This window comes from Anguilla rostrata, chromosome 9, assembly GCF_018555375.3.
Source record: "Anguilla rostrata isolate EN2019 chromosome 9, ASM1855537v3, whole genome shotgun sequence".
NCBI classification, from domain to species: Eukaryota; Metazoa; Chordata; class Actinopteri; order Anguilliformes; family Anguillidae; genus Anguilla; species Anguilla rostrata.
This window is the reverse complement of record NC_057941.1, coordinates 8,868,790-8,894,378: the sequence shown is the minus strand read 5'-3', so window position 1 is coordinate 8,894,378 and position 25,589 is coordinate 8,868,790. Positions and strand designations below refer to the sequence as shown.

At 42.3% G+C, this 25,589-nt stretch overlaps 3 protein-coding genes across 5 annotated transcripts; all 3 read left to right on the top strand.

Annotated features, from left to right (window-relative positions):
* The first annotated feature begins 220 nt into the window (after positions 1 to 220).
* Positions 221 to 7,923, top strand: frmd8 (FERM domain containing 8). Of its 3 annotated transcripts, none has more exons than XM_064350144.1 (11): positions 221 to 293; positions 1,074 to 1,155; positions 2,342 to 2,509; positions 2,635 to 2,736; positions 3,043 to 3,101; positions 3,452 to 3,618; positions 4,002 to 4,214; positions 4,441 to 4,564; positions 4,714 to 4,863; positions 5,110 to 5,335; positions 5,698 to 7,923. In XM_064350144.1, exons 2-11 carry the CDS (start codon positions 1,074 to 1,076, stop codon positions 5,808 to 5,810), a joined length of 1,404 nt encoding a protein of 467 aa, XP_064206214.1. In that variant the 5' UTR covers positions 221 to 293; the 3' UTR covers positions 5,811 to 7,923. The 3 variants fall into 3 exon arrangements, with proteins under 3 accessions (XP_064206214.1, XP_064206213.1, XP_064206216.1); XM_064350143.1 differs by having other exon boundaries at positions 229 to 411; XM_064350146.1 differs by having other exon boundaries at positions 257 to 281.
* Positions 7,924 to 8,773: 850 nt separating this feature from the next.
* On the top strand, positions 8,774 to 15,826 carry vps51 (VPS51 subunit of GARP complex). The gene is made up of 11 exons (XM_064350139.1): positions 8,774 to 9,130; positions 9,513 to 9,642; positions 10,026 to 10,172; positions 10,566 to 10,785; positions 11,700 to 12,636; positions 12,819 to 13,034; positions 13,325 to 13,408; positions 13,686 to 13,820; positions 14,288 to 14,409; positions 14,601 to 14,688; positions 15,043 to 15,826. The coding sequence occupies exons 1-11, from the start codon at positions 8,939 to 8,941 to the stop codon at positions 15,301 to 15,303; spliced, it is 2,532 nt and encodes an 843-aa protein (XP_064206209.1). The 5' UTR covers positions 8,774 to 8,938; the 3' UTR covers positions 15,304 to 15,826.
* A 740-nt stretch (positions 15,827 to 16,566) lies between these two features.
* Positions 16,567 to 24,998, top strand: tm7sf2 (transmembrane 7 superfamily member 2). Its single transcript, XM_064350142.1, has 11 exons — positions 16,567 to 16,720; positions 17,633 to 17,711; positions 17,991 to 18,187; positions 19,887 to 19,941; positions 21,212 to 21,406; positions 21,847 to 21,950; positions 22,363 to 22,482; positions 22,817 to 22,985; positions 23,116 to 23,196; positions 23,566 to 23,688; positions 24,359 to 24,998. Exons 2-11 carry the CDS (start codon positions 17,651 to 17,653, stop codon positions 24,517 to 24,519), a joined length of 1,266 nt encoding a protein of 421 aa, XP_064206212.1. The 5' UTR covers positions 16,567 to 16,720; positions 17,633 to 17,650; the 3' UTR covers positions 24,520 to 24,998.
* The last annotated feature ends 591 nt before the right edge of the window (positions 24,999 to 25,589 follow it).

The window sequence follows — 25,589 nt, the reverse complement described above, 5'->3', positions numbered from 1 at the left end:
GTTTAAATATGAGTATATAATGTCTAATTATATCCAACTATATTAGTTACAAGACGAAAAACGACAAAACCGCACTTACGAAAACATTGGGATGGCAGGTATGCCATCCCGCCAAGTTACGCCTTGGCGAGGGCATGCCCCATACCTATACATTGCATTTACTGAGCTTTCAATGAAATTCTCTAACCGGAAGTCTTCTATCCAGCTTCACGGTGCTGCTGCTAACCCTGTCAATAACAATCAAACTGCTTCCGGGCTGAAATAGGCGCTGTTTCATCTTGGTCGGTGATAATGTCCGTTGAAAACCGTTTTTAATTTAGTCTTTATTGGGCTATTTTTAAGGCATTTTCAGAAAAGTATTCATGTTTTCTATTGGATTATCAAAACCCGCTTATATTTAAAACGGGCCAGGTATGTGCTAACTAGCTAGCGAAATTCAGTAGCTAACGTTTTTGTGCTAGCTAGTCAGTAAGCTAGGGAATTGCAGCGTATTTGTTGCGTGGGGAGAGACAGTTTGCATTAGCTGGATACTGGATGGATTTTGATGCAGCTTAAGTTAACTTGGATAATAAAATAGTAGTCTAAAGCTATAGTGACAATTCAGAGAAAAACTGGCAAGCTAGATCGCTGGCTACACTCATCCTAAAGAAGGACGTTGCCAACCCCCACTGCTAGCTAGCCACTCAACTCACTCAGCTAACGCTATTCGCTAACTAAGTTGTAGCTCGCACTTTTTAGTTTGGCTAGCTAACTAGCTATCGTGAGTTAAGTCACTCCGACAATCAGCCAGGTGCCGCTGCACTATATAGGTTACCCAAATATCCGCCCCAGCAGCTACCATCTGAACATCTGTCTGTTGCGGCGTTATAACGACACCCATATATTGATGGCATAGTGCGATTTGTGTGACGTTAATTTGACACACTAGCTAGCTAGATAAGTTACCAGAAAAATATTAACTTGGCCTACTATAAAACAGAAAACTGTGTTTTGAAATTCGTATTAACACTTTTTAACAGTTGTTTATTCGTTTTCACGTTGTTGCTGCTAATGGATAACATGTTTTCCGCTAGATGGAGGGAGGGGAGTGTGGGTTCCCGTCCGAGCCGTCGGAGCCATCTCAGAGAGGAAGCGTTTCATCAGCAGGCTTGCGCGGTGAGTAACCTCTTTTGCGTCCAATACGTGAGCATAAATATTAAATGAAAACAATACAGTCTCGCTTAACCTGACATGAAAGTCAATCATGAAGGTGTTCGATATTGATCGTTTTTGGGTGCAGAAATCTCTGGCTATCAGTACTAGCTATGTCCAGACGTTTTCTTAGTTGCATTGAAGAGTGAGTGTGACAATCCGTATGCTTACATGCACAGTACTATTCCGATATTATTCCGAATGAGGCAATATACCAAATAAGACATGGGTCATGTAAACAGCTTCCTCATGTTACGTCACGCATCACAAGTCATTTTCTGGTGTGATTTAGGATGTTTCCGTCAGGAGTGATCAGTTTGTCAAATTTGAAGCTATACTACCAACTGCCCGATTTAATGTAAAAACAACTAGACTGAAATGAATTGGTCTGATCCATCTCAGTCGAGATTTTGAAATCACCCTACCGTAGAGCTTGCTGCTCATTGAATTCAATTAGGAAAACCAAGCTGATTTCAAAACCAAAGAAAACTTATCAATCATTTTTTTGTGATCATAAATTTCATTATGTGTAACAGTTTGTGAAACAATGGTTGTTTTGGTGCGGAAGTCTCTTGAAAATATTTAATAAAATGTACATCTTTTATTGCATGGTTGTTATTTTTACGATCTGCTTTTCATTTGAAACCTAACGATCGTTAATTGTTTCGAAATATCATCCGGGAAGTTTTATTCAGAAGTCTGATATTCCCCATTCACTTTAAATTGGAGTGCCAAGGTTTGGCCCTCAACATGTGCAGTACAGGCTTACTTCCGGGACTTCACAAGCTTAGGTTAGCTCAAGGTATGCTTTCCTGTCTATCTGAATATGCATATCTATGAGTCAGACATCGAGCATTTCGTGGGACACAAGGATGGAATGCCCTGCAAAAAAAAGCAAAACATTTTTGGATGGAGAGAGACATTTTTAAAGTTAAATAAAGATCGTAAGGAACGCAATGTTCCATGGCCATTTTACGTTTAGTCGGACTAAGTACGCACAGCCTCATGTAAACAAGAATATTAAAAGAGCATTCATGTCTTGCGATGTAAACGGCTCATTAAGAATATCCTTTCATTCAGAATAACGCCAGTAACTGGAACGTTGTGTACATGTGCAACGTAGTCATTTGCCGTTTGCTCCCTGCTTCAGCCCAGGATGTGCTGGTGTACCTGGTCGGGGACAGTGCCGTGCACTTGTGTGTGGAGGGGGTGGGCTGCGTGACCGTGCAGGAGCTCAGCCGCAGCGTCCGCGAGGCGCTCCACATCCCGGAGTCTGCGCAGGACGCCTTCGCCTTCTGGCTCTGCTCCCCCTTGCTCGGTATCAGCGGTTCATTATCTTAACCGTTACCCAATTTTATTGTCCTGCTTGTAGTCTGGTATCTGTCTGTTTATGACCCGTTTGCGCTACTCTGCTCCTCTGCTGTTCCCTCACCTTAATGCCAGAGTTGCAGCTAAAGCCGAAGCATCAGCCCTACAAACTGTGCCGCCAGTGGCAGGACCTGCTGTACCGGTTCACAGAGGCCACTGAGGAGGACATCTCCCAGGGTGAGATGGGGATTCAGAGTCTGCATTTCACTTTTCTCGTCTGTGTCTGTCAGTCGAAACTATGTAAACATACATGAGCTATGCGTAATTTCCTATTGCCTTACCTGATTTCTCAGAAGACCCCACCCATCTTAAAGCTTTTTCAAGTTTCAAGTAATTTTTTCAGATTGTTTGTATATAGTTCCATGCTGATGTTTTAAATCTGTAGCCTCTGTGTGCGTCTGAGTTTTTGTGGTGGTAATTCTGTGCCTTTCTTGTGTGGTGACCACTCATTTAAAACCTCTGCCTCTGTGGCTGCCTCCTCAGATGAACCCTGCCTGCAGTACAGAAGGAATGTATTTTATCCTAAAGCCAAAGAGCTGCAGGTACTGTGTGTATGTGTGTGTGTGCGTGCGTGTGAGTGAGCGAGCAAGCACAAAAATGGATGGAATGCCTGCACACGACTTGGCCTCCAAACCAAAATGTTGTTTTCCACACATGCCAGAGATTCATGCCATTATTAACCGGGAACATATAAAGCACAACAGAGCATGTGGGTTGTGATTTATTTTTGCATAGTACATGCACATATGTTGGAGGAATAAGCTCAGGGCACGCTTGTGCATAAATGCATATAGATATAATTTCTCATGATTGGTTTGACTTAGGGACTGCTGTTTTTTTATATGCAAAAAATAATTTTCTGATCTCACACATTATGTCTTGGACTCTGCAGATAGAAGATGAAGGCGTCCTGAGGCTTCTGTATGAGGAAGCCAAGGCAAACATTTTGGAGGGCCGGTACCCTTGTGACCCTGAGCACTGGCTGAGCCTGGGAGTGCTAGCCTGTGCCTTGGAGATAGGGGTGGGCCTGGATGCCCAGGCAGCAACTGCTGCCATCCGGTAAAGCTTGCAGAGCTAGAATGCACTGCTGAACGTTATGACTGATGTAGAATTTCCCGAAAGCAGTAAACACTTTTAGCTCTTTGTGTTGTCTTTTTGCATGTCAATATTTACACGAGACAATTGGGTAAGGTAGTCCTTCTTGATCAGCAGAAAAGTCAAATTATCAAGCCCTTTGCAGGCACTTACAATGTATGGATTTTGTGTTTACACACACACATGGACACACACACACCTTTTAAGTTCTCACAACACTAAGAAATGGATTTAATGTTCGAGTAAAGTCAGTGACTATAATGACCATAATTAAGGCTGAAGCGCAGTTGGACTCTTGTGGTCTGAGCGATCTATTCTGCAACATCTAACTTCTCCGTCATCATCAGGAAGAAGAAGCTCTCGTCCTTCTTGCCTGCCCATGTCACAGGAGGAGGGGGGCTGCTGTCTGCTCTGAGGGGGAAAAGTGGGCGTCAAGCAGGGCTGGAGCAGAACCTGCTGGAGGAGTACCTCCGGCTGGGCAGCCCTGACGGTAGCGCCCAGGGTCCCTCCCATTACCTGCGCCAGTACCTCAGCACCTGCCACTCGCTGCCTTACTACGGGTGAGGAGGGCGGGATTGTGAGAGACAATAAATAGTTGTGAATAGGGCCCCAAATGAAATGTAAGTCTAAGTGGACTCTACAACATAGTGAATCTAGGAACAGAAGGTCAATGAACAAAGGAACAAAGCATTCTCGGCTCTAGCATTGTCTGGTAGCACCATGCACATGTGCAGGTATGTGAGCTGTGCTGGCCATGTACTTATCATGTGTATGTTATCTGCGCAGATGTGCATTCTTCTCAGGAGAAATTGACAAGCCCGTGCAGGGGATCCTCCAGAGGGGAGGCCGCAAGGCTGTCAACGTGGGGATCAGCCTTGAGGGGGTGTACGTCATCGATGTGAAAGAGAAGGTGAGGCACGCACTGTGTGGTGGATTTGGGTAAATAAATTGGTCTCGAGTATCCGTTTGAGGCCACGCGTATGTCTGCATCTCCACTCTTTCTCTTTCTCTGTCCCTGCCCTGCTCCTTAAACTGCACCTCCCTCTGCCCGCCCTGAAGCACGTCCTCCTGGGCCTCCATTTTGCCGAGTTGTCCTGGGACCACAGCTACCCCGAAGGAGAGGGCGACCAGCACATCCTGTGGCTCGAGTTTGATGGGGAGGAGGCTGGTACGCCCGTCAACAAGTTACTCAAGATTTACTCAAAACGGGTAATGATGTAGACACCGCCTTTAAATTAATCAACTAATTAAATTAATTCATTAGCATAAATGTGTGAAAATGCAATGTGTGGAACGTTGTAATATACACGCCTTTTATTTCTCTAAATGGTTTCATAGTAAGAGACAAGCCTGACCGTTACTATGTGGAATATACTCATGTGAATGTAATTTCTCTTTATGAGCAGTGTTTTGATCATTTTGTATTTGATTGCTGGTGATTCTGTTGCTCACCAGGCGGAGCTCATGAGCGGTCTCATTGAGTTCTGTGTGGAGCTGGGAACAGTGGCGGACGGGGAAGCGTCGGGGACGGACGGAGAGGTGGCGCTATCCCAGGAGGCCTCTGGCCCGGCCGGGGCCAGCGGGAGGGCAAGGGGGGGGCGGAGGGGGAAGCTGCGCCGGCAGAGCAGCGTGGTGTGCAGCAGGGTCCACACCCTGAACACCATCAGCTATGTGGATGACGGTGAGCAACATTTTGGAAAGGGGCAAGACCTCTGTGGGGAATGGCAAACTTGTTCTCATAACGTACTTCATTTTTTTGCATGAAATATTTAAAACTTAGCCCCAGAAAACTGTATTATACCTGGATTTTTGTTCTAGAATATTAAGTTGATTTCCTGTCTTTTTTTCCTAAACAGTAGAGTAAAGGACTAATTTAGAATGCAACCGTGCTCGTACAAATAGTATACTTTGAAGAGGAATTTGTAAATCTGTTTAGAGGCCATGCATTTTTATAGTCATGGAATTTGATTATTTATTTATTTTTAAAAGCTGTGGTCAGGACACATAATCTCCATAATTTCCCATTTGTGTTGATCCACTCAGGTAAGGAGATCAAACGTCTGAAGCCAAAGAGGGCTGCTTCCTTCTTCAGCAGGCAGGCTCCGCCCCCCAACTATTCTGCCGTTCAAGTGGGAGAGAATTTGGAGCAAGGGTGAGCCTACAGAGGCAGAACTGCGCCCTGTGGAGACCAAAATCACCACCCGAACACTGAGATTTACAGACTCGAATAGTCAGAGAAACTTAAATATAAAAAAGGACCAAGAATTTGGCCAACACGTTACATATCCACTTTTGTTTAATGTGTATATAGGCTCACAGATTAACATTTTGCCGTTCTTTGCTACAGTGTGTTTCTCAATGTAGGTATTGCAGAAAAACAAAAAACAACCACTCATGTGTCTTGAGCAGTCATTCATTAGCATACAAAGAACACTGGCAAATTCAGGCAAAAGGGTATGAATGTTTGAAGTCTTTATATCCATGCTTGTTGATTGTGCAGCACGCAGTCAGAATAGCAGTGCCTTCTAATCTTCGCTTCAATAGTTTAAATGGGATATTGACTGTGGTCGTTGTTCGGGGAAACATATTATAAAGAAGCGCAATCCCAAGTTTTCAATACCCGTTAAACTATGCAAATCTGAGTGGCACATTGCTTCTCATGAAGGGGGGCCAGTACTTCTGTCTGTGTGGCTGCGCCAAAACAAAAACTTACACTCTGAGACTACCAGTCCATACCTCTTGTTGCCTCCTGGGCTACTGTAGATACTTAAACCTGGTCACACATTGCTGTTGTCGGAAATGTCTGTGTCCTTCTCTAGGACAGATGTTTGGCCTATGTGAGGTATATATTCCATATAATTGAAGGACATAATTTTTTATTCAGTATCAAGTACTTATGCAAAGATATTTGAGCTAAACCAATGCCAAGTTGTCTATTCTCAGTTCCTCAGATAGCATCTATGCATGTCCTTGGACTCCACATTTACTGTATGTACATACTGAAATATTTGTCCCATTTATTCTCTGTTGGCATGTCCAATCAAATTATATTCCAAAAAAGGTGTATGGAGAGAACAGGAAAAATGTAAGAATGTAAGAATTGCACTTTTGATACATTTCTCAATTCTGTAAGCATTTATAAAATGCTTCAAAAGTCATTACATCTTCATTTTAGTCATAATATTTGAGGCTAATTTTTCATTTACTGTCATACAAGCGATGTTCAATGGAAAACCATTTTTTGTACAGTAGTTTTACCATGTTTTTGAAAAAAGACCAAGTGCCTCTTCTATGTGCAATCAGTCAGCCACCATGGGTTCAGAAAGAGACTGGAACCCATATCCGTGTCCATCTGTCTTTATCAGTCTTTCTGTTAATCAGTGAATTAATTGTTACTTATATGCTTTTGAGTTTGTTGCAGACTCCTGCAAGTTGTACCGAGACAACAATGAGCCAGTGCTTGCATGTTTCTCTATCCCTTATATCTTACCCAGGTAACACAAGATTTTCAGAATGTTGTTCTTTTTTATAATGCAGTATTTTGAGGAAATATTTGTTAGGTGGTGTAGCTGGCGATGATTCTTACGAAATCAAATTACATTATGCCTTTCATTGCTTGCAGTGACCTCAGAGTGGGGGGTGTGTCTGGGCGAAGTGTTTCAGTAGGAAAAAACTACTCACTATTGGTCTTTGGTGGATGGTTGTACCTGCAAGTTCACATCCTACCACAAATTTCAACTTTGAGATGGCTAATCATCTTGATGAATGCCACTGAACGTCTCCCTCTTTAGGTTTTAAGGGAAGATGCAAAGCCTGGTGTCACCTTTCCAGGACCAGGTTAGTTGACTAATTTTTAAACACTGAAGGAGCCAGACTTTAGTATTATCTCCTGTCTGTCTCAGCGGGTATTACGGAGCGACAATTTTTATTTTTTAATCCTAGTGCTCACATCAGTGAAACCAGTTTTCAATTATGTTGCCCATATGTGGGTAGAGAACCATGATAGCCCATTCACGTCTTTCACTGTTAACACTTTTTTATTCACTTCACAGAACTTAATTCGGGGACTTCTTTAAAGTTTAACCGGAAACTTTAACAAAGCATTTTTACTGTACAAATGTTGCTTTATACTACTTTTCTGACTACAAAACATTAGTGTTAATGGGTTTTCTTAGAGTTTTTATATATATATAATTTAAATATGCTCACTGATTTTGTTGTATTCAGCTAATTTAACATTTGGGAAAATAAAATCTCATGTCACTTTTATTCTGTCTCCTGGTGTTTGTTTTCCTTATGGTTATTAAAATACCTCCAGAAGATGAGACTGTTCTCACCCATTTCAAAGTTAGGAAATGGTTTTATATTCAGTTGTCTGGTGCCTTTTTTTTTTTTTGAGGCAACGGCGAGAGGATGGGTCGGCTGTTCCATCTGCTGGTGCTGTTTAGTGTTTCTGTGATATTTTTTCTTCACATTGTCATTGTGTACCCACCACTATTATATTCTTAACTGTTGCTCATTTTTACTCATTTATCCAGTGTAATTATTGGTATTCCTTGCTGAAAAACGGCGGCAATTTGCCCATTTGTAAATGTTTTCTTGACAGAACACCTGATCTGTTTTCACGCCTATCAGATAAATCCTGTCACACATCCAAGCCAGCTATTAATACTTTGATCCTCAAAACGGTAAATAAACATAAATCCTGTAGATAAACTTCAGTTTTCTCAGTGGAATGCAGAATTGGATTAACAATTGTCTGCTTTGAAGATTCTGCAACTGGATACAGTTCTGCAAGATTTACGAGTATAGGGCCATGTTCTTGCTGACAATGTCACAAACTGCAGTTTATTTCTAAAACAAGGCAGATTTTATATGCTTAGAAATACAATTAATACATCTATTTGGGCTTCACCCATTCTGCTGACTGACTCAGCTGATTCAAACAATGCAATGCAGTGAAAAGACTACCTTGAAAATGTTTTTTTAAAAACATTTTTTTTAAATACAACTCCCGCTGATGTCATGTAAACTTAAAATATTTGGACGTTATTAACACTGTCAATAACTTAATATTGAACAAAACTGACTGATCTTTTGCCTAAATTTCAAAAACAGCCGTGGTCCGCAACGGTTCATAGTCGTCATTCTGTGTGCGGATGTATTCCAGGCATTACGGCAACTTGTGTCAACCAAACTCGTTTTCCGCATTTAAGTGTTTCCATATATTTGGCCCCTCCATCGGTCTACCTGGTTTCCAGCATTCCGTGATTATTTGATCGAAATGGATGCTGACATCAGTGCCGCGGCTTCTGGTAGCGTTACCCCACCGGACTCGGATCGTAAGCGAAAAGTACACGGTATGCTGAAGCTTTATTACGGGCTGAACGAAGAAGGGAAGCCCGATCAGATGGAGTCCCTGGGTCCGTGTGACATAAACGGGCCGCATTTCGATCCGGAGGTGTTCTTGAACAAGGTAAACAAAGCGCAAAGTTGGTATTCGTCGTATTATTGCCTGATTTGCTACATATGTTGTCTTCTTAGTCGTACAGATATGCTAAGCTAACATGGCAACAGTGAGCTAGCCAGCGAAGAGTATTGCCTTGCAAAAATATCTAGCTGGTGTGGTGGCTAGTGTTAGTTAGCTGCGTCAGATTAGCTGTATCCAGGTAGCCTATTGTACTGTCATCCAGTAGTAGCTTGTTTGTTCATAAACTATAGCACTTATCAAATCCGTTTATGGTTACGTGTAGACATGTGGATATCTGTTTAAGATAAACAAAAATATGAATCCAATATCAGCTTGTATCCCCACTACGACAGAGGCGCTAATATATTGAACATGTGTTTGGTTCCAGCTGAGGAAGGAGTGTTCCTTAGCAGAGCTGATGGACCAGGAAAGCTGCATGGTGAAGCAGATCCGCTCTCTGGACAGTGACATGCAGACATTAGTCTATGAGAATTACAACAAGTTCATATCTGCCACAGGTCTGTGTGGGTGGTGGGAAGTAAGGAAAAGTGTGTGTGTGTGTGTGTGTGTGTATTTTTGTGTGGTGAAGAAGCAGGGGGTGTGATGTGGTGGGAGGGTGAGATTAAAATCCACTTATTCGGGTGTCTTGCATCCCTCCCTTTATTACATACATTACATACACCGTAGCATACATGCTTTAAAATATCGGCCTATTTTACTGTCCTTTGGCATTGCAGCTTTACTAATTGCAGTGCTGATATTCTTATTATTTTGGATTTTGTTTGCTGTTGTATTACACAAATGATCACATGAACTGTGCTGCACATTGACTATGTAGTCTGCTTCATTCTTCTGCATTATTTTTTTAAAATTGCAATTTGCCTGTCTCTGTCACCATTAGACACAATAAGGAAGATGAAGAATGACTTCAAGAAGATGGAGGATGAGATGGACTGCTTGTCCACTAACATGGCAGCTATCACTGAGTTCAGTGCACGAATCAGTGGCACTCTGCAGGACCAGCACACACAGATCACCAAGCTATCAGGTACTGCAGCAATGCATAAAAACCTCAAAGACTCACTCTCTTGTCTGTTGTCTTCTACCTCTCTCCCTATCTGTAAATTACAAACCAAACTAATAGACTGCAATTCTAGAGTTATAAGTACAGTAAAGAGTAAGTGAACAGGTCCCAGTTAATATTTTAATATATCAGTTAAGATGTCTTATTGGGGCTTGCGCAATTCTGTTAGCACAACACCCAATTATGAACTCCCGAAGACACTTCTTCATTGTCATCTCATAAGCATTGACCTAATCTTTCCAGTAGTGGGAGCTGACCCCATACTTAATGCCTTTTCATCTTGCCACAAATCTCCTCACATTCCCCATTCTCCTGCTGTCCTCTTCACTCCTGCCCCCGCCAACCCACCTTTCCTAGGAGTCCACACCCTTCTGCGGAAACTGCAGTTTCTGTTTGAGCTGCCGGCGAGGCTGAACAAGTGCCTGGAGATGCAGGCCTACGCCCAGGCGGTCAGCTCGCACCGTCGTGCCCGCTGTGTGCTTCACCAGTACAGCCACATGCCCTCCTTCCGGGGCATTCAGGACGACTGCCATGCCATCATGGACCAGCTGGCCCAGCAGCTGCGGCAGAAGTTCAGGTCAGAGTTGAGGGGACACGGGGCTGACCTTTGTGCCAGTTAGAAACAGGGAGTGTTGGTGGTTTTAAGCCATAGACATGCTGTTTTCCAAGCGTCCTACGGTTATGGTTGGGGGACCACTTTTCATTTAGCATATGCACCATGCCCCTCTATTTTGACATCACCTAGAACTGGGATCAGTAGAACACAAGGAGATTTTGACATCTGTGCCGAAGATTCTGCACATAACAGTGATTTATTAAAGGCGTGCTATGAGGGATTTTTTCCTTGAAAATATTTGAAAATAACCATGGAAAGGCATATATGTGATGCACAGGCAATCTCTGTCTTTATGCACTTTCACCACATTTGTGCACCTTTACCTGTATTTGTTATTATAAAACGTGTTTGGGACGTTTCTGGGTGTGGCGCTGTTTGGGAAGGGGTGGGTGTGGCTACAGAGCCTGTGGTTTGGGGTCAGATATCAAATCAGCGTTGGTGCTAGCTAGTGAACCGAGTGCAAAGGTCCAGACACAGCGAAGCAAAGAGACAAGCCGACAGGTCTCTTTCAAGAACTAGTGTTAACCTTGGAATTTTTTTTCCTGTGTGGCATCAGCTGACGTTTGTCTAGGGGATGAAAAGCAACATGGAGTTGGCTTGTTTTCTGTTGGATCTGTAATTAGCGTTACCTCTCTCTATCTTGGTAGGGTTGCCAAACGTTCAGTTTTTGACGAGAATGTCTAGTTTTAAAATTATTAGTACATGTCAGGTTCATGGTGCCGAGTAAATGATGGGGCCGTTATTGATTTACTATTAGTGACGTCATTCTCAAGCCCTTTCAGTGGAGTCAATGTCAAGGCTCATTACACAGTCTGAAGGTTGCTACCTCTTTTTTTTTAACTTGCATTGTGTCTGTACAATGTATGTGCCTGCAGGGATGGGGGTTCGAGTGCAAAGGACTTGTCTGAGTGTGTGGAGCTGCTGCTGCAACTGGATGAGCCTGCAGAGGAACTTTGTGACAAATTCCTCAGCCATGCCCAGTCCAGGCTAGAAGCAGATCTATTGGGTCTGGAGGCGGAGCTCCGCGAGCCGGTGTCTGCCTCGGTACCAGTAACATCAGTCGACCCCGCCAGTAGTTCTGCCTCCAAGGCCTCAGCTGCACCTGCTGATGAAGGTCCAGCGGGGTCTACACCATCCATGTCCAGCACATTACTTTCCCCAAGTTCCAGGACGGACATTCTAGAATTCATCGATAGAGGGTGCAACGAATTTGTGAGTAGCCTCTGCCTGGTCATCGCCTCCTATCAGGAACTGTTCATCAACCGTCCACAAGAGGACGATTTAGCCTCCAAAAACATCCCCCAGATGGCCAATGGCAAACTCCACAGCTTTGTTGACACTTTAGCTGCCCGGTACTTCACGCTGGTGGAGCGCAGGATACAGGAGGAGAAAGGGGTTGGAGATAACTCGTTGCTTGTTCGGGCTTTGGACCGCTTTCATCGCCGGCTTCAGGCCGTGTCCAAACTCCTTCCAGGGTCTCCGGTTCCGAGCCAAGGAACTGAGATCGTGGTGCGGGCAGCCAGGGAAAGGATCAGGCAGTACTTGGTCGCCCTGCAGAGTTTCTACTTGGACAGCCTGACGGATGTGAGGCAGGCCCTGGCTGCTCCTCGGCTCACTGTGGGCGGGGCAGGAGTTTCAGGTGCTGGGGGTCTTTTAGGAGGAGCAGCATCTGTGAAAGATGTGCCTCCCAGCCTCCCAGACCTGCTGACTTCCCTGTCGGGATCCATTCTGAACCAGATAAAGTCAGTGCTGGCCTCCGTACATCTCTTCACTGCAAAGGACATCACCTTCTCTAATAAGCCTTACTTCAAGGTGAGCTTGGGTCACGTGTGTGCATGTTAAACACCCTAGCCTGCCCTTTTGTGTTTGTATGTGCACTAGTGTTTGTGTTCGAGTGTGGGCACGCAGCTGTTTCTGTGTTTATTTTCACTTCTGACTTGATGCTACAGTTTGACATCCACCTCTTTAGTGCTCACTCTCCCTCCTTCCACCAGGGGGAGTTCTGCAGCGAGGGCGTGCGGGAGGGCCTTGTGGTGAGCTTCATAAAGTTTGTGTGCCAGTCCTCGCGTCAGTTCTGCGAGAGTGCCGGGGACCGGGGCGGCACCACACCCCCTGCACTCCTGCTGCTGCTCTCCCGGCTCTGCCTGGACTATGAGACCTCCACCATCTCCTACATCCTCACCCTCACAGATGAACAGTTCCTCGTGCAGGTACTTGGGAATTAGGCTGCTGGGAATTGGGTGGAGCTGATTAGTGTGTGACCTCAGTTTTTTAATATTAGATGGATTTGAAGGTAATATTTGGATATTATGTTGGATCGTTTTGTAATCAACCTCTAATTTCTGAATGAAATATACAGAACCCCGTGGGCTTCAGAATTCTGGGGGCCTTTAAATAGATCTTGCAAATGTTCCTTGTTTAAACCTATGACATTGATCTGACATACTGATACGTCAGAACAGAACAGAACAGAACTTCTCTTGCTTTCTTTTCTCTCCAGCACCACAGTCCAGTGACTGCAGTTACTGCCCTTTGTTCAGAGGCCCGAGAGGCTGCACAGAAGCTGTTGAATCACTATGTGAAGGTGCACCTGCATACTACACCTGTGCTTTCTGCCACCCTTCCGCTGGTGATACGGAGTCCTTCTAAACAAGGCTTAAAGATGCACTTACACAGTCATTCTGTGTCCTTCATTTTAACCCTTAACTTTACTCCTACATTTTACTCATGTATGTATGTATGTGCGTCTGTAATTCTGTTCATTCACTGAAATGAATTTGTGTTATATTTGCCATTGATTTGAAGTTGAATTGAACGTGAGTGTAAACTGAGTGTGAGTGAACTGTGCTTGTGATGGGCAGGTCCAGGGCCTGATCATCTCCCAAATGCTGAGGAAGAGTGTGGAAACCCGAGACTGGGTCAACACAATCGAACCACGCAATGTGCGTGCAGTTATGAAGAGGGTGGTCGAGGATACCACCTCCATTGATGTACAGGTAAGTCTGTCTTGCATTACACTGGTAATGTGAGCTGTACATTTCACTGTTCTGCCGCATATAATAGGTCTTCCTCCGACTCCACTTAGCTGTTGTTTGTGTTGTGAAAAGAAGCAGGGTTCATGCATGAATGTGGCTGCAGTTGCGGACAGTTGGACATTTCAAATTAGAGTGGGAGTTGGACATGCTCAGCCCCACATTGGGTGCCAAATGTATATATTCTTTTTTAAACAATGCTAGAAGGATTTTAAGCTGGGCAAGAAACTTCTGGTGGTTTCTTTGATCAAATCTCAGTTTCTCTGTAATTGACTGGCAAAGGCTACTTCCCTTTTGAAATTAGCATAGTTTTCTGTTTAACCTTTTGAAAGCAAAAGAAGGGTAGAATTTCTGCTAGCAGTAGTCAGCAATAGACACATTTTCATGCTGCTTCGTACTGGTTTGTACTGGTTCCCTCTCCATTCTCTCAGGTAGGCTTGCTGTACGAGGAGGGCGTGAGGAAGGCCCATAGCAGTGACTCAAGCAAGAGGACCTTCTCAGTCTATAGCAGCTCCAGGCAGCAAGCCCGGTATGCTCCCAGCTATACACCAAGGTAAAACAGCTTCAAAACTCTTATAAACACAGCCATTGTGCTTCATTAGGGGTCCAAACAGCGAAGCTGCTGATATTGTTTTTTTTGCCAGTTGTTGAGAAGATCATTTTCAGGGGTTTGACTGGAATGGTTAAAATTACGTTTGTATCATTCCCATTTCTCCACTGATGTGTCTCTCTGGTCTTTGACAGTGCTCCGATGGACACCAACCTGCTCAGCAACATTCATAAACTCTTCTCTGAGAGAATTGACATATTCAGCCCTGTGGAGTTCAACAAGGTGAGCTTAGGACTGAGAAGTATGGTTAAGATTTATGTGGAAATATAAGGCACCAGCTATACTGATTAGCTTATGTCATGAATTTCCTCTCCACCTAAGCAAGTACATTTAAGGACCAATTTGGAATGATAGTTAAAGCGCAATTTACTTTGCCTCAGAAATGTAATAATGTATTATTGGTGGGATATTTGAGAATACAGCTTTGCTGCCTGTTTTCTTGTGTTTTGTTGAGAATTGTATTTTAACCATCACGTGGTTACACATTGTGCACCAGGAACTGCTTAGGTCAGAGCATATACACCACTGTCCAGCCACAGTAGGAGAGTTACGCTCACGCCCTGTATTTCTCTATAGGTCTCGGTCCTCACAGGAATCATAAAAATCAGCCTGAAAACGTTCCTGGAGTGTGTGCGATTGCGCACCTTCGGTCGCTACGGCCTGCAGCAGATCCAGGTGGACTGCCACTACCTGCAGATGTACCTGTGGCGGTTTGTTTCTGACGAGAACCTGGTGCACTTCCTGCTGGACGAGATTGTGTGCAGCGCTGCACACCGATGCTTAGACCCTGCACCCATGGAGCAGAGTGTGATTGAAGTGATCTGTGAGAGGGGTTAGTGGCAGGACTGGGGTGTAGACTGACCTTTGGCCCCCTAAGGGGTAACGATCGGAACGGAAAGAGGGAGGAAGGGGGTTTGTTCGGTTAACCAAGGGTCACAGGGGTATGGTTGAAGAGGGCCAAGACTAAATCGAGGACTAGGAGATTGAAATCAACATTGAGGGTGATCAGAAGTTATTGTGCACACTAAGGTCAGTAATGCCATTTTGGACAAACGTAACAACGGCGATAGTTTGTGTGAGGGTGAGCTAGGTCTAATTTATATAAGATATTTAAGTTCACCAATGGTAATTTAGCTATCTGCAGGAAGTCAATACGTCATGGCCAAATGAGAGATTGAAAAAAAAGACTATTCATGATTCTCCCCTTGAAAGAGTAATTAACTTAACTAATGACACTTTTTTCTGTTTACCCACCCTCTTGAATAAATTAAACGATATTAATATGATTGTGTAATCGTTGCATTGCTCTTAATCTCTCTGATTTAACAAATAAATGGATTGTATTTCTGATGAAATTTGATTGTATTTGTATTCGTTTTATTTATTTCTCTCTTCAGAACTTATGTGCACCTTAGAACATGCAAAACTCGTATGGAATTATTATTATTATTATTATTATTATTATAGTTGTTGTTTTAATATTCACTAAAATCAACACTTTCAGGGTGAGGACTCCTGCCCTCTCACCTCAATAAAATGGTTAATAATTGACACCATTATCCAACATCAACTACAGACTAGGGTGAATTGTAGTGTTTATAACACACTAATGCATGAAAATTTAGCTCAACAAATGTAATGTAGTTTCTGTGTTAGGTTTGTACATAAATCTTAGGGTTAGTCTTTTTGTAAGACACTATTTAGTATGAAATATGTAGTATTATACATTTATGAGCAGGTTATAAATGTATTTTTTTAAATAGAGAAATATGAACAAATATTCATCTAAAGGGGAACATATTTTTGTCCATTCTGCTAGAGATTGTCAGTGGACTCCTGGGGTCCCTGGACCCCAGTCTGGGAACTTCTGGCACATTTCACCATGGAAGCGTATGTACACGCTCTGTAGCTTGCACAAGCGAAGCCTATGCACCTTACCCCGCCACAACAATTTACCCCCCCCTCCCCCGGGCGATCCCTCCAGACTATGGGCGTAATTTACGACGTCACTCTACTTGTCACAGAGCCACCGCGCAATAGTAACCAAGCTCAGCACGTGCCCTCAGCTTTATTGGTCCGAGATTCCCCTCTCCACAGTCAGAACATGGCAGTGTCCTGAACCTATTGGTTCAACGATGTTATATGACGGCGGACCAGGCATGTGGGGCGGTACTGCGCACGCGTGTTACAGCTTTTCAGTGTTACCAGGGTTTCGTGTTTCAGATGGAGTGGATGCTTGAGTAATTTCGTGCTGGTAAGTATATGGTGCATCAGGAAATGATCTTAAACATTTTCTTCAAAATTTAGGAACGTGTAATATATATTCACGCTTGCTATAGACACGTTTGAAATCACTGCATTTTATTTAAATTATTTATTCCTGTGAGCGACGGTGTTGGGATATTAAATATTTCTGAATATATATTCAGACATAGATAACTCCAACATATATGTGTGTAATAAATGCTTTTTATATTTTCGCGATAGTTGTCTTAATTTTACTAGATTTTATGTTCGTTGGCTGTTTCAGGAATTTGGAATTGTTTTTGTATTGTCTATTGTACTGCATATTATCGTATTTAGACGTTATTAAACAAAGCATACTATTTTGCGTTTAACATTGTTTTGAGTATAATTCTGGATCTTAATATACTCTTTGAGTTTTCAATTGTAAGTGGAAAATGACAGAATTAGATATTTCAAGGTCCACTCGTTTGGTGTTATTCTTTCATGACTAGAAAACCTGAATGTCATTCAGTTGTTCCAACATTTAAATACGATAGCGTCACTCTCGAAAAACTTTATTCTAGGGTCAGTGTACTCTAGCCTGACCTTTGTGCAGACTAATATATAAATATTGGGATTTTATTTAAAAGTGTTGATTTTTTTATGGTAATGTTGAGATGAGTATATGTTAACAGGGGTATTATAAAACAGTATGTAATCATGGGATTTATGCACAGTATCTCTCAAGACAGAACAGTCTTGCCTGTATTATAGCAGGTTGTGAATGTGATTCTGTTTTTATTTTGACGTTATCGTACCGCCATACTGTACAATGTTTTATACTACAATTAAACAAAGAAAAAAGTAGCGAACGAAATGTAACTCATTGAATTCTGCGTCTATGCACTCATTCCCCTCCCCATCTATTCTGTTTCTTTAGCCTTCACGAAACACAGAGATGAAGCTGGATAAACAAAGATCCAGGCACACAACGGAGAGGGAATTTGGGGGGACCTTGGGTACGAGGAGTGTGTGTGTGTGTGCGCGTGCGTGTGGGTTTGTGCATCTGTGTGTTTGTGTTTTTGAGGGTTAGATAGGGAAGGAAATTTTAAAAAATAGAATGTTTGACTGTCTTGCGTATATCCAAGTCCATGTTGTCCAATTTCAAAGAGATCAGTATTATTGACATTTTATCTATCTTTCCCACCATTTTCTTAATTTCTCCATTTTTCTTTTCTGTTATAATGAATCTTTTCCTCTCATCCATTTTTTCCCACACTTCATCTGAACTTCTGCAGGTGCCACATGCATCCCTGTCCTGCTGCCGCTGACTGTGCTTTACCTGCTGAGTGTATGTCGCTCCCCGGGGGCAAGCCTGCTCCAGTGGCCCCCTCCCCTGCCCCCCACATCCCAGCTCTGGGACCCCGTGGCCCCCATGCTGCTGCTTGGATGGCTGGCCCTCCAGAGCTTTCTCTATATGTTACCCGTGGGAAAGGTGAGAGACAATATTTTTTTAAATAACCACTTAAAAGTTGTTTGCTGCTGTAGAAAAGGTTTTCTGAAAAGCCTGCTTAAAGTCAGTTTATACTGACTGACTTTATATTGCAGATAAGTGTTGATTGGTTTCTTCCTGTTTATATAATTAAAAAATGCTCCCAGGAGACATGAAACTCTTCAACATGATGAATTGCGCTGTGCATGCTGGTTTTGGTATGAATCTGTGCTACAAATATGTTTTTTTGTTTTTTTTTGTTTGGTTTTTACATTGATATGCTGAGGTATGTGTACCACATGGTGTCCCTGGGTGATCATGCATACCTACAGATGTTGAGAAACTAGTCCATGCTTTAGTAACATCTCGCCTTGATTACTGTAGTGCTTTGCTTGTGGGAGCTCCTTCCAGATTCCATTTACAGCTACGAGTAGTCCAAAATTCAGCTGCCAGAGTCCTCCAATAAGGACCATATTACCCTTTTTCCTTAAACCTCCACTGACTTCCCATGCAGTACAGAATTTACATAAAGGTCCTCACCCTCACATATAAGGCTCTCCACAGTTCTGCCCTTGACTACATTAATAAGCTTATTCACTACCACACCCTGGTCTAGCTTATAAGGTCATGCGACCTAGGGAGACCTGTTCTGCTACAACTAAAACACGTGTGACCCGCCCTTTTCCTCAATAGTTGTGGAAAGCAGTGCTCTTTTCCTTGTCTGCTTCCATATGGCCTGTGTGGTCTTAATTTGCAAAATAGAGCTCTGTGCAAGAGACTAATAATTGGTATCTATGTCTTTGTCACATGCCAGCGTGACACCCCTGGGCGGGAGATGCGGCAGTTCTGGGAAACACTGTTGGTTGCCGCATCGAGAGACCGAGAGAGCGCACCCACACAAACAAGAACAATGAAATAAACAAACATCTTCACCCTAACCCCCTCACGGGTTCCGGGCGAAAACAATAAACTAAAACAACAAACTAAAATAAGAAGGACAAAAGAAAGTAAAACAGAGTGACAACTTTTCAGTGCGCCGCTCGTAGCTGGCCCACTTTCCACCGGACCAGCTCCTCCTACTTTTCAGTGGCGGTTTACTTTCTCCGTCACGTTCAAAGAAAAACTGAAACTAAATTAAATTAAACTCAAACCTCGTTCTCCCGGTGTATGCTCCCGGTCTCGGCCCCAAACTGTGGAGAGCAACACACCTTTAAGCACCTGGACTGATTAGTTAAAACCACCCGTGTGTGCTCTCTCCACCAGCCGGTGCAGCTGAGACCTATACGGTTCACCACCGGGCTGAATGCCTCAGCCTTATATTTTTTATCTGCGCCAATGTATTGACTCTACTCTACTCCATTCATCTTTCCAAAAAGTCATCATGACCAAAGGAAACTTGCCCTACCGTAGTCACACGGTGTTCACATGTTTGTAGAGCATGTCTTGATTTCACTTTATTGTAGATTGTTGCATTCATTCCTATATGGCTGTGTGTGAGGTAATTGATAATTGTTTGTTTATGAATTTGAATTGTATCATTGTATTGATTGCAATTATTTCGTTATGTCTTTTATTTTGTACGCACAATAAGCAAGGGAAAAGCATTAAACAAGTAACATTATTATTAATATGATGATGATGAGGATTATTATTATTATTTTATTATTATTACTGTTGTTACCTGTGACGTGTCCATTGGCAGGTGGCTGAGGGGATGGTGTTGCGGGATGGATCCAGACTGAAGTACCCTATCAATGGTAAGAATGAATGTCTGAACAAAATATGGTCATCTGTTTGAAAGAAACAATCTGATGAGAAAATACTTTAACTGGCATTACAGGAAAAAATCCATCACTTAGTGCTTTTACGATAAGTTCTAAATATAAACAAAGGCAATATAATTAAGGAAGCTTGAGTAATTATGAAGCTATATACAGTGAGCTCCATAATGTTTGGACAAAGACATATTTTTTCTAGATTAGAGTAGATGCTGAACTCCACAATTTTAGAGTTGTAATCAAACAATTCACTTGTGGTTAATGTGCACATTCTCAGATTTTATTAAAGGGTATTCTTATACATTTTGGCTTCACCATGTAAACAGTACAGCACTGTTTACACATTGTCCCCACATTTCAGGGCCCCATAATGTTTGGGACAAATGGCTGCACAGGTGTTTCTAATTAGTCCGATGTGTTTGGTTCCTTCTTTGGTGCATGTATGCGAGAGCTTTCCGTATCTAGTCTTGATTCTAGCTTTTTGATCAAGGGTCCAAGGTGTAAAATGAGCCTCAAACCACCATGCTGCTGCCAGATATGCAGTAGATACTACAAGCATTGTTTCTCCTGGTTAATTTTCCTGTTGAACTCTATGAAAAAAATATTCAGGAGAAACAATGCTTGTAGTATCTACTGCATATCTGACAGCAGCACGGTGGTTTGAGGCTCATTTGATACCTTTGACCCTTGGTGACTTAAAGCCATTTAGCCAACAAATGTGTTCCATACTGTATCAGCATAATTTACAGCTGAATCTAGTCCCACCCCGCAATTCCCATAGAGATCCATTCAAATGCAAAGAGTTTTTGTATCGCTTGTAGGACAACCTGACAATAAGATGTCCAGACTCTGATTATATTGATAGGTCACTGACATCAGGGAGTCATGGCATGCAAAGGATATACAACCAAATACAAAACATGATTCTTTTAGTTGACATTATGTTAATTTGTCTAAAACACTGAAATGGGGGACTACGTATAAAAAGTGCTGTAATTACTACATGGTGAAACCAAAATGTATAAGAATACCCTTTAATGAAATCTCTGAGTCTGCACTTTGACCACGTGTGAATTGTTTGATTACAAACAGAGAAAATAAAATATTAAATCAGAAAAATGCAGGTGGTTTTAATGTGGCTGATCGGTGTATTACTATTACATTAAAGTATATTCTACTCTAACAGTATTGCCGTAAGTGTCACGTCTTCTGTATTTCTCTTTATCTCTGTTTCTCTCACCTTCTCTAGGGTTCCACTCTTTCTGTATAAGTGCCATATTGCTGGGACTGGCACTGTGGCTGGGGATGCCCCTTGGATACCTATTCGAGTTGTTGTTTCCCTTGGCAGTATGCTCAATGGGCATGTCATTCCTGCTGTCCCTCTACCTCTACCTCCGCTCATTTTGGGCACCATACCAAGCCCTTTCCTTGGGGGGAAATACAGGTGAGGAAGACCAGATAGGGAATCTGGTTTTAAGGTCAATCCCATTTCCATTCAGTCAGTTCAGGAACATTTGGGCCATTTTCAAGTCTGTATGTTACAGCAAGGCATTTCACCAGATCACTGATTCAATGAACTCTTGTTTGGATGGCCTCGCTTTCAACTGACTGTAATGGAAAATAGACATCTGTCATGTCTGTCTTACATACACATACATACTACATACACAGTACTGCCGAGATCTTTCTCAGTTTATGAATCACAGAGGGGTTGTTTTAAGGTTATGACATCTGCTATATGCTACTAATTTGTTATTTTAGTAGTATTATGAAAATGATACAATAATACAAATGATAAAATAAGTGAAATGTATTAATACAATACTGTTATGGTTCATTGCAATCAACAGTTTGTTTGTGTCTGTATGGTTTTATCTCTTTCAGGTAACCCCCTCTATGATTTCTTCATGGGGCGTGAACTTAACCCACGAATTGGACGTTTTGATCTCAAATACTTCTGTGAGCTTCGGCCAGGTCTGATGGGTTGGGTAAGTACAGCTGTACAGAGGAAAACACCATTGGACTGTATAGAATATTTTTTATAAAAGTCTAAAATGCCTCGCAGAAGAACATAAACTCACTCCGTCCACCAATCATGTAGCCCCCCCTTTGAAAAAATAAAGAAAAAAATAACAGCCTGTTAAAATTCTGAGTTTGCCACTGGTTGGAAGGAAAACCAGGATGCCCAGGGGTTTGGGAATCCCTGTGTTAGGAGATTTGGCGGGACACTGCCCCCTACTGACTGACCAAAATACTGTTCCGTTACCATATCCTGTATTGTCTGAAAAGGCGTGTTTTCTGTTCATAACACCTATATTGATTTAATGTTATTTGGTTTTGTATAAAAAGCTTACACATAAATATTTAAAGATTCTGATCCTTTACTCGTCCGCCTTTCAGGTTGTGATTAATCTGGCGATGTTAATGAAGGAGGTCGAGTTACGAGAATCCCCCTCCTTCGCCATGCTATTGGTCAACGTCTTCCAGCTGCTTTATGTGATGGATGCATTATGGAACGAGGTGAGCTGGAACAGAATGGGGACAGGGGGGTGACCACGGACATGTTAAGTATGTGTTTGTTACATCATGTCGGATGTATTTTGAGAAAGTTTAAAGTGATGGATTGAAAGTCAAAAACCGAGTGGGCTGAGAGGTGTATTTGAAAGAAAAGTCATTAAAAACTCATTTTAAACGGTAAGGAAGTGTGCATGCTTGAAATTTACATTATTGCCAGGAATTCATTTTCAAGTGCTTATTGACTTTTGGAGCAACTGTTGTGAATCAATAAATATGAAAATGCAGTTGTGAAAATGCACAAGATTGCACACTAGCTTTCCATCTTGTTGTATTGCAGGAGGCTGTGCTGACCACCATGGACATCGTGCACGACGGCTTTGGGTTCATGCTCGTGTTCGGGGACATGGCCTGGGTTCCATTCACCTACAGCCTGCAGGCCATCTTCCTGGTCATACACCCGCAATCACTGAGTGCCGTCGGAGGCATCGCTATCATCGCACTTAATGGTAAAATAAGAGGCAGACTAACAGTACAATCAGTTATGATCAGTATTTTTATTCGAACTGGGTTCTGGTCCGTGTATCCAGCATTTGATCGTTGCCTGTAGTTTGAACCCTTTCCCACTCCACTCTCTAGGTATGGGGTATTATATCTTCCGTAGGTCAAATTCCCAAAAGAACCAGTTTCGACGGGACCCCACTCATCCCAGTGTAGCAGGTCAGTGGTAATGTCTACACTTATTTTGCACCTGGTTATTCCTTAAGGTTTTTATCACTCATTACTTTTAGTTCAGTTTTATTCATTATTGGTCTTCTACAACCCTTATACATCCTATGCTTGTTTTATTTGTCCCCCCACCACTTCATTTCAGGTGCATTGTTAAATCTAACAGCCATTGCACAAGTTCTGACATATTCTAAGAATGCACAATCTATACAGTAAGAACCAAACTTGTTCTTAAAAGAGAACAGATGGGCAGAGATATTGCTCAATCACTCATAATGACATTTAATATTTAATCCCCTTTATGTAGTTTCACTAAACACAACTTTCTTACTTTTACTACAATCTCCCTCCCTCTTTTAGGCCTGGAAACCATTGCCACAGCAACAGGGAAACGCCTCTTAGTGTCTGGCTGGTGGGGACTCGTCCGTCACCCTAATTACCTTGGGGACCTGCTCATGGCCACTGCTTGGTCCCTACCCTGCGGTAAGTGAAGAAAAGGAAAACCAATGTACAAGAAAGAGAAAGAGTATTTGCTCCCTTACTGATTTCTCTATTACTGCATATTTGTCACACTGAATGGTTTCAGATCTTTAGACAAAATGTAATATTGTCTGATTTTGCTGATATATTTCAACAACGTTTCTCTCCTGGAATTTCCTTTGATCCTTTGATCGTGGCATAGTGTGCTTGTAGAAGTGCTTGTGGTGACTACTTCAAGTTCAATATGAGTGAGGTTTAGATTCAACAGGGCTGGCTGCAATCAAGCCTGACTGTGTTCAATCAGCTGTATATAATTATCAATTATATTTGGTTAATTGGTTGATTGAGTAACTAAGGGAGCAATTCCTTCTCAAATGGGAGATATGGGTGTTTGATAACTTTTCCTTTGTCTGAATATTACATTTTGTTTAAAGATCTGAAACACTTCAGCCTGACAAATATGCAATAATAGAGGAAATCAGGAAGGGGGCAAATGCTTTTTCACGACACTGTAGTTTACATCCACAAATAAGACTCTAATCATATATTTGGGCAATCCCTTGGACCTGGCTTGCTTATTTGTATAATATGGGTGTGTAACGCTTAAGTTCTTGTACACGGTGTTGTTTTGTGTGAGCAAGTTGTTGACCCTCTTCCTTTTTTTTTTTTGCAGGCGTGTCCCACCTTCTGCCCTATTTCTATATTATCTATTTCACCGTCCTGCTGATTCACCGGGAGGCTCGGGACGAGAAGCAGTGCAGGCGCAAATACGGGCTGGCCTGGGACACCTACTGCCGAAGGGTGCCCTACAGGATCATCCCCTACATCTACTGAGCCAGAAAGGGGCCGATGCTTGGCTCACAAACTCCTCATCCACGTGGACAGGCAGCATTTTTGTACATGTGTTGAGCCTGACTGGACTGAATCATAGCACACTTTGTGCTGTTGCTTGGATTATTCATTAGCTCCCGCAAATCATGATTTTAAGGCAAAGGTTGAGAAATGAAAAGTTGTCAAAGGTTCGCAGAAGGGTTGTATTATAAAGGACGAGTGCTTTACTTGAATTATTGCAGCGTACCGATGGGCATTAATGCACACCAACCGGTGACCGCAACTTCAGTCACTGTGCTAGCCAACATCCCTCTCATGTTCTAGGCTGGTGAAAACCTCCAACCAAGCAATACCCTGTTCCAATATATATGGCATTCTCAAAACTTATTTTGCATTGACTGAACTGAACCAATGCAAACTATGACTGACTGACCATTATTGCTCTGTGCCTTTCCTCAGATTAAAAAATATCTTGAACTGAATGAGTCAAAAGGATCAATTTAGTACAATTAATGCCAGTTCTGGGGATGAAAAGTAACCTTGGACAGTATAAACAAAATGCTTTAGGACTTTTTGTATAAATATACACACTTCCATGTTTTTAGATATACCCCAGCCTTTAAAGCACCAAGGGCCTCGTTTGTAAATCTTAAATAGTGGCTTATGCAGAAAACCATGACTATGTAGTTACTTATAAAATCCCACTTTGGTGTGGACATGATTCTATCCCTACATAAAGTATACACTAGACGTAAGTTAATTACCTGCTGGTTCTGTGCAGGAACTGCACATTTCAGGGTGGTACAATGAATCCCTAAAGTGGGCTGTGCGCGCATTTTAAGAGTAACATTTAATAGATAATCAATTTCAAGCATGAAGCGTGCAAAAAATAATGATAAATCCCAGGTGTTTTATCCAAGATATTTTATTGCGTGCTGCATGAGAAAATTATTATTCAATCGTGGCAGCACTCACATTATTGGAGTTCAAATTGAAGTTCAATTGAGTTTTATCACGGATACGTAAGACACAGACAAATTTAAACCATCCTACGCAACTTTTTTCCAATTTGT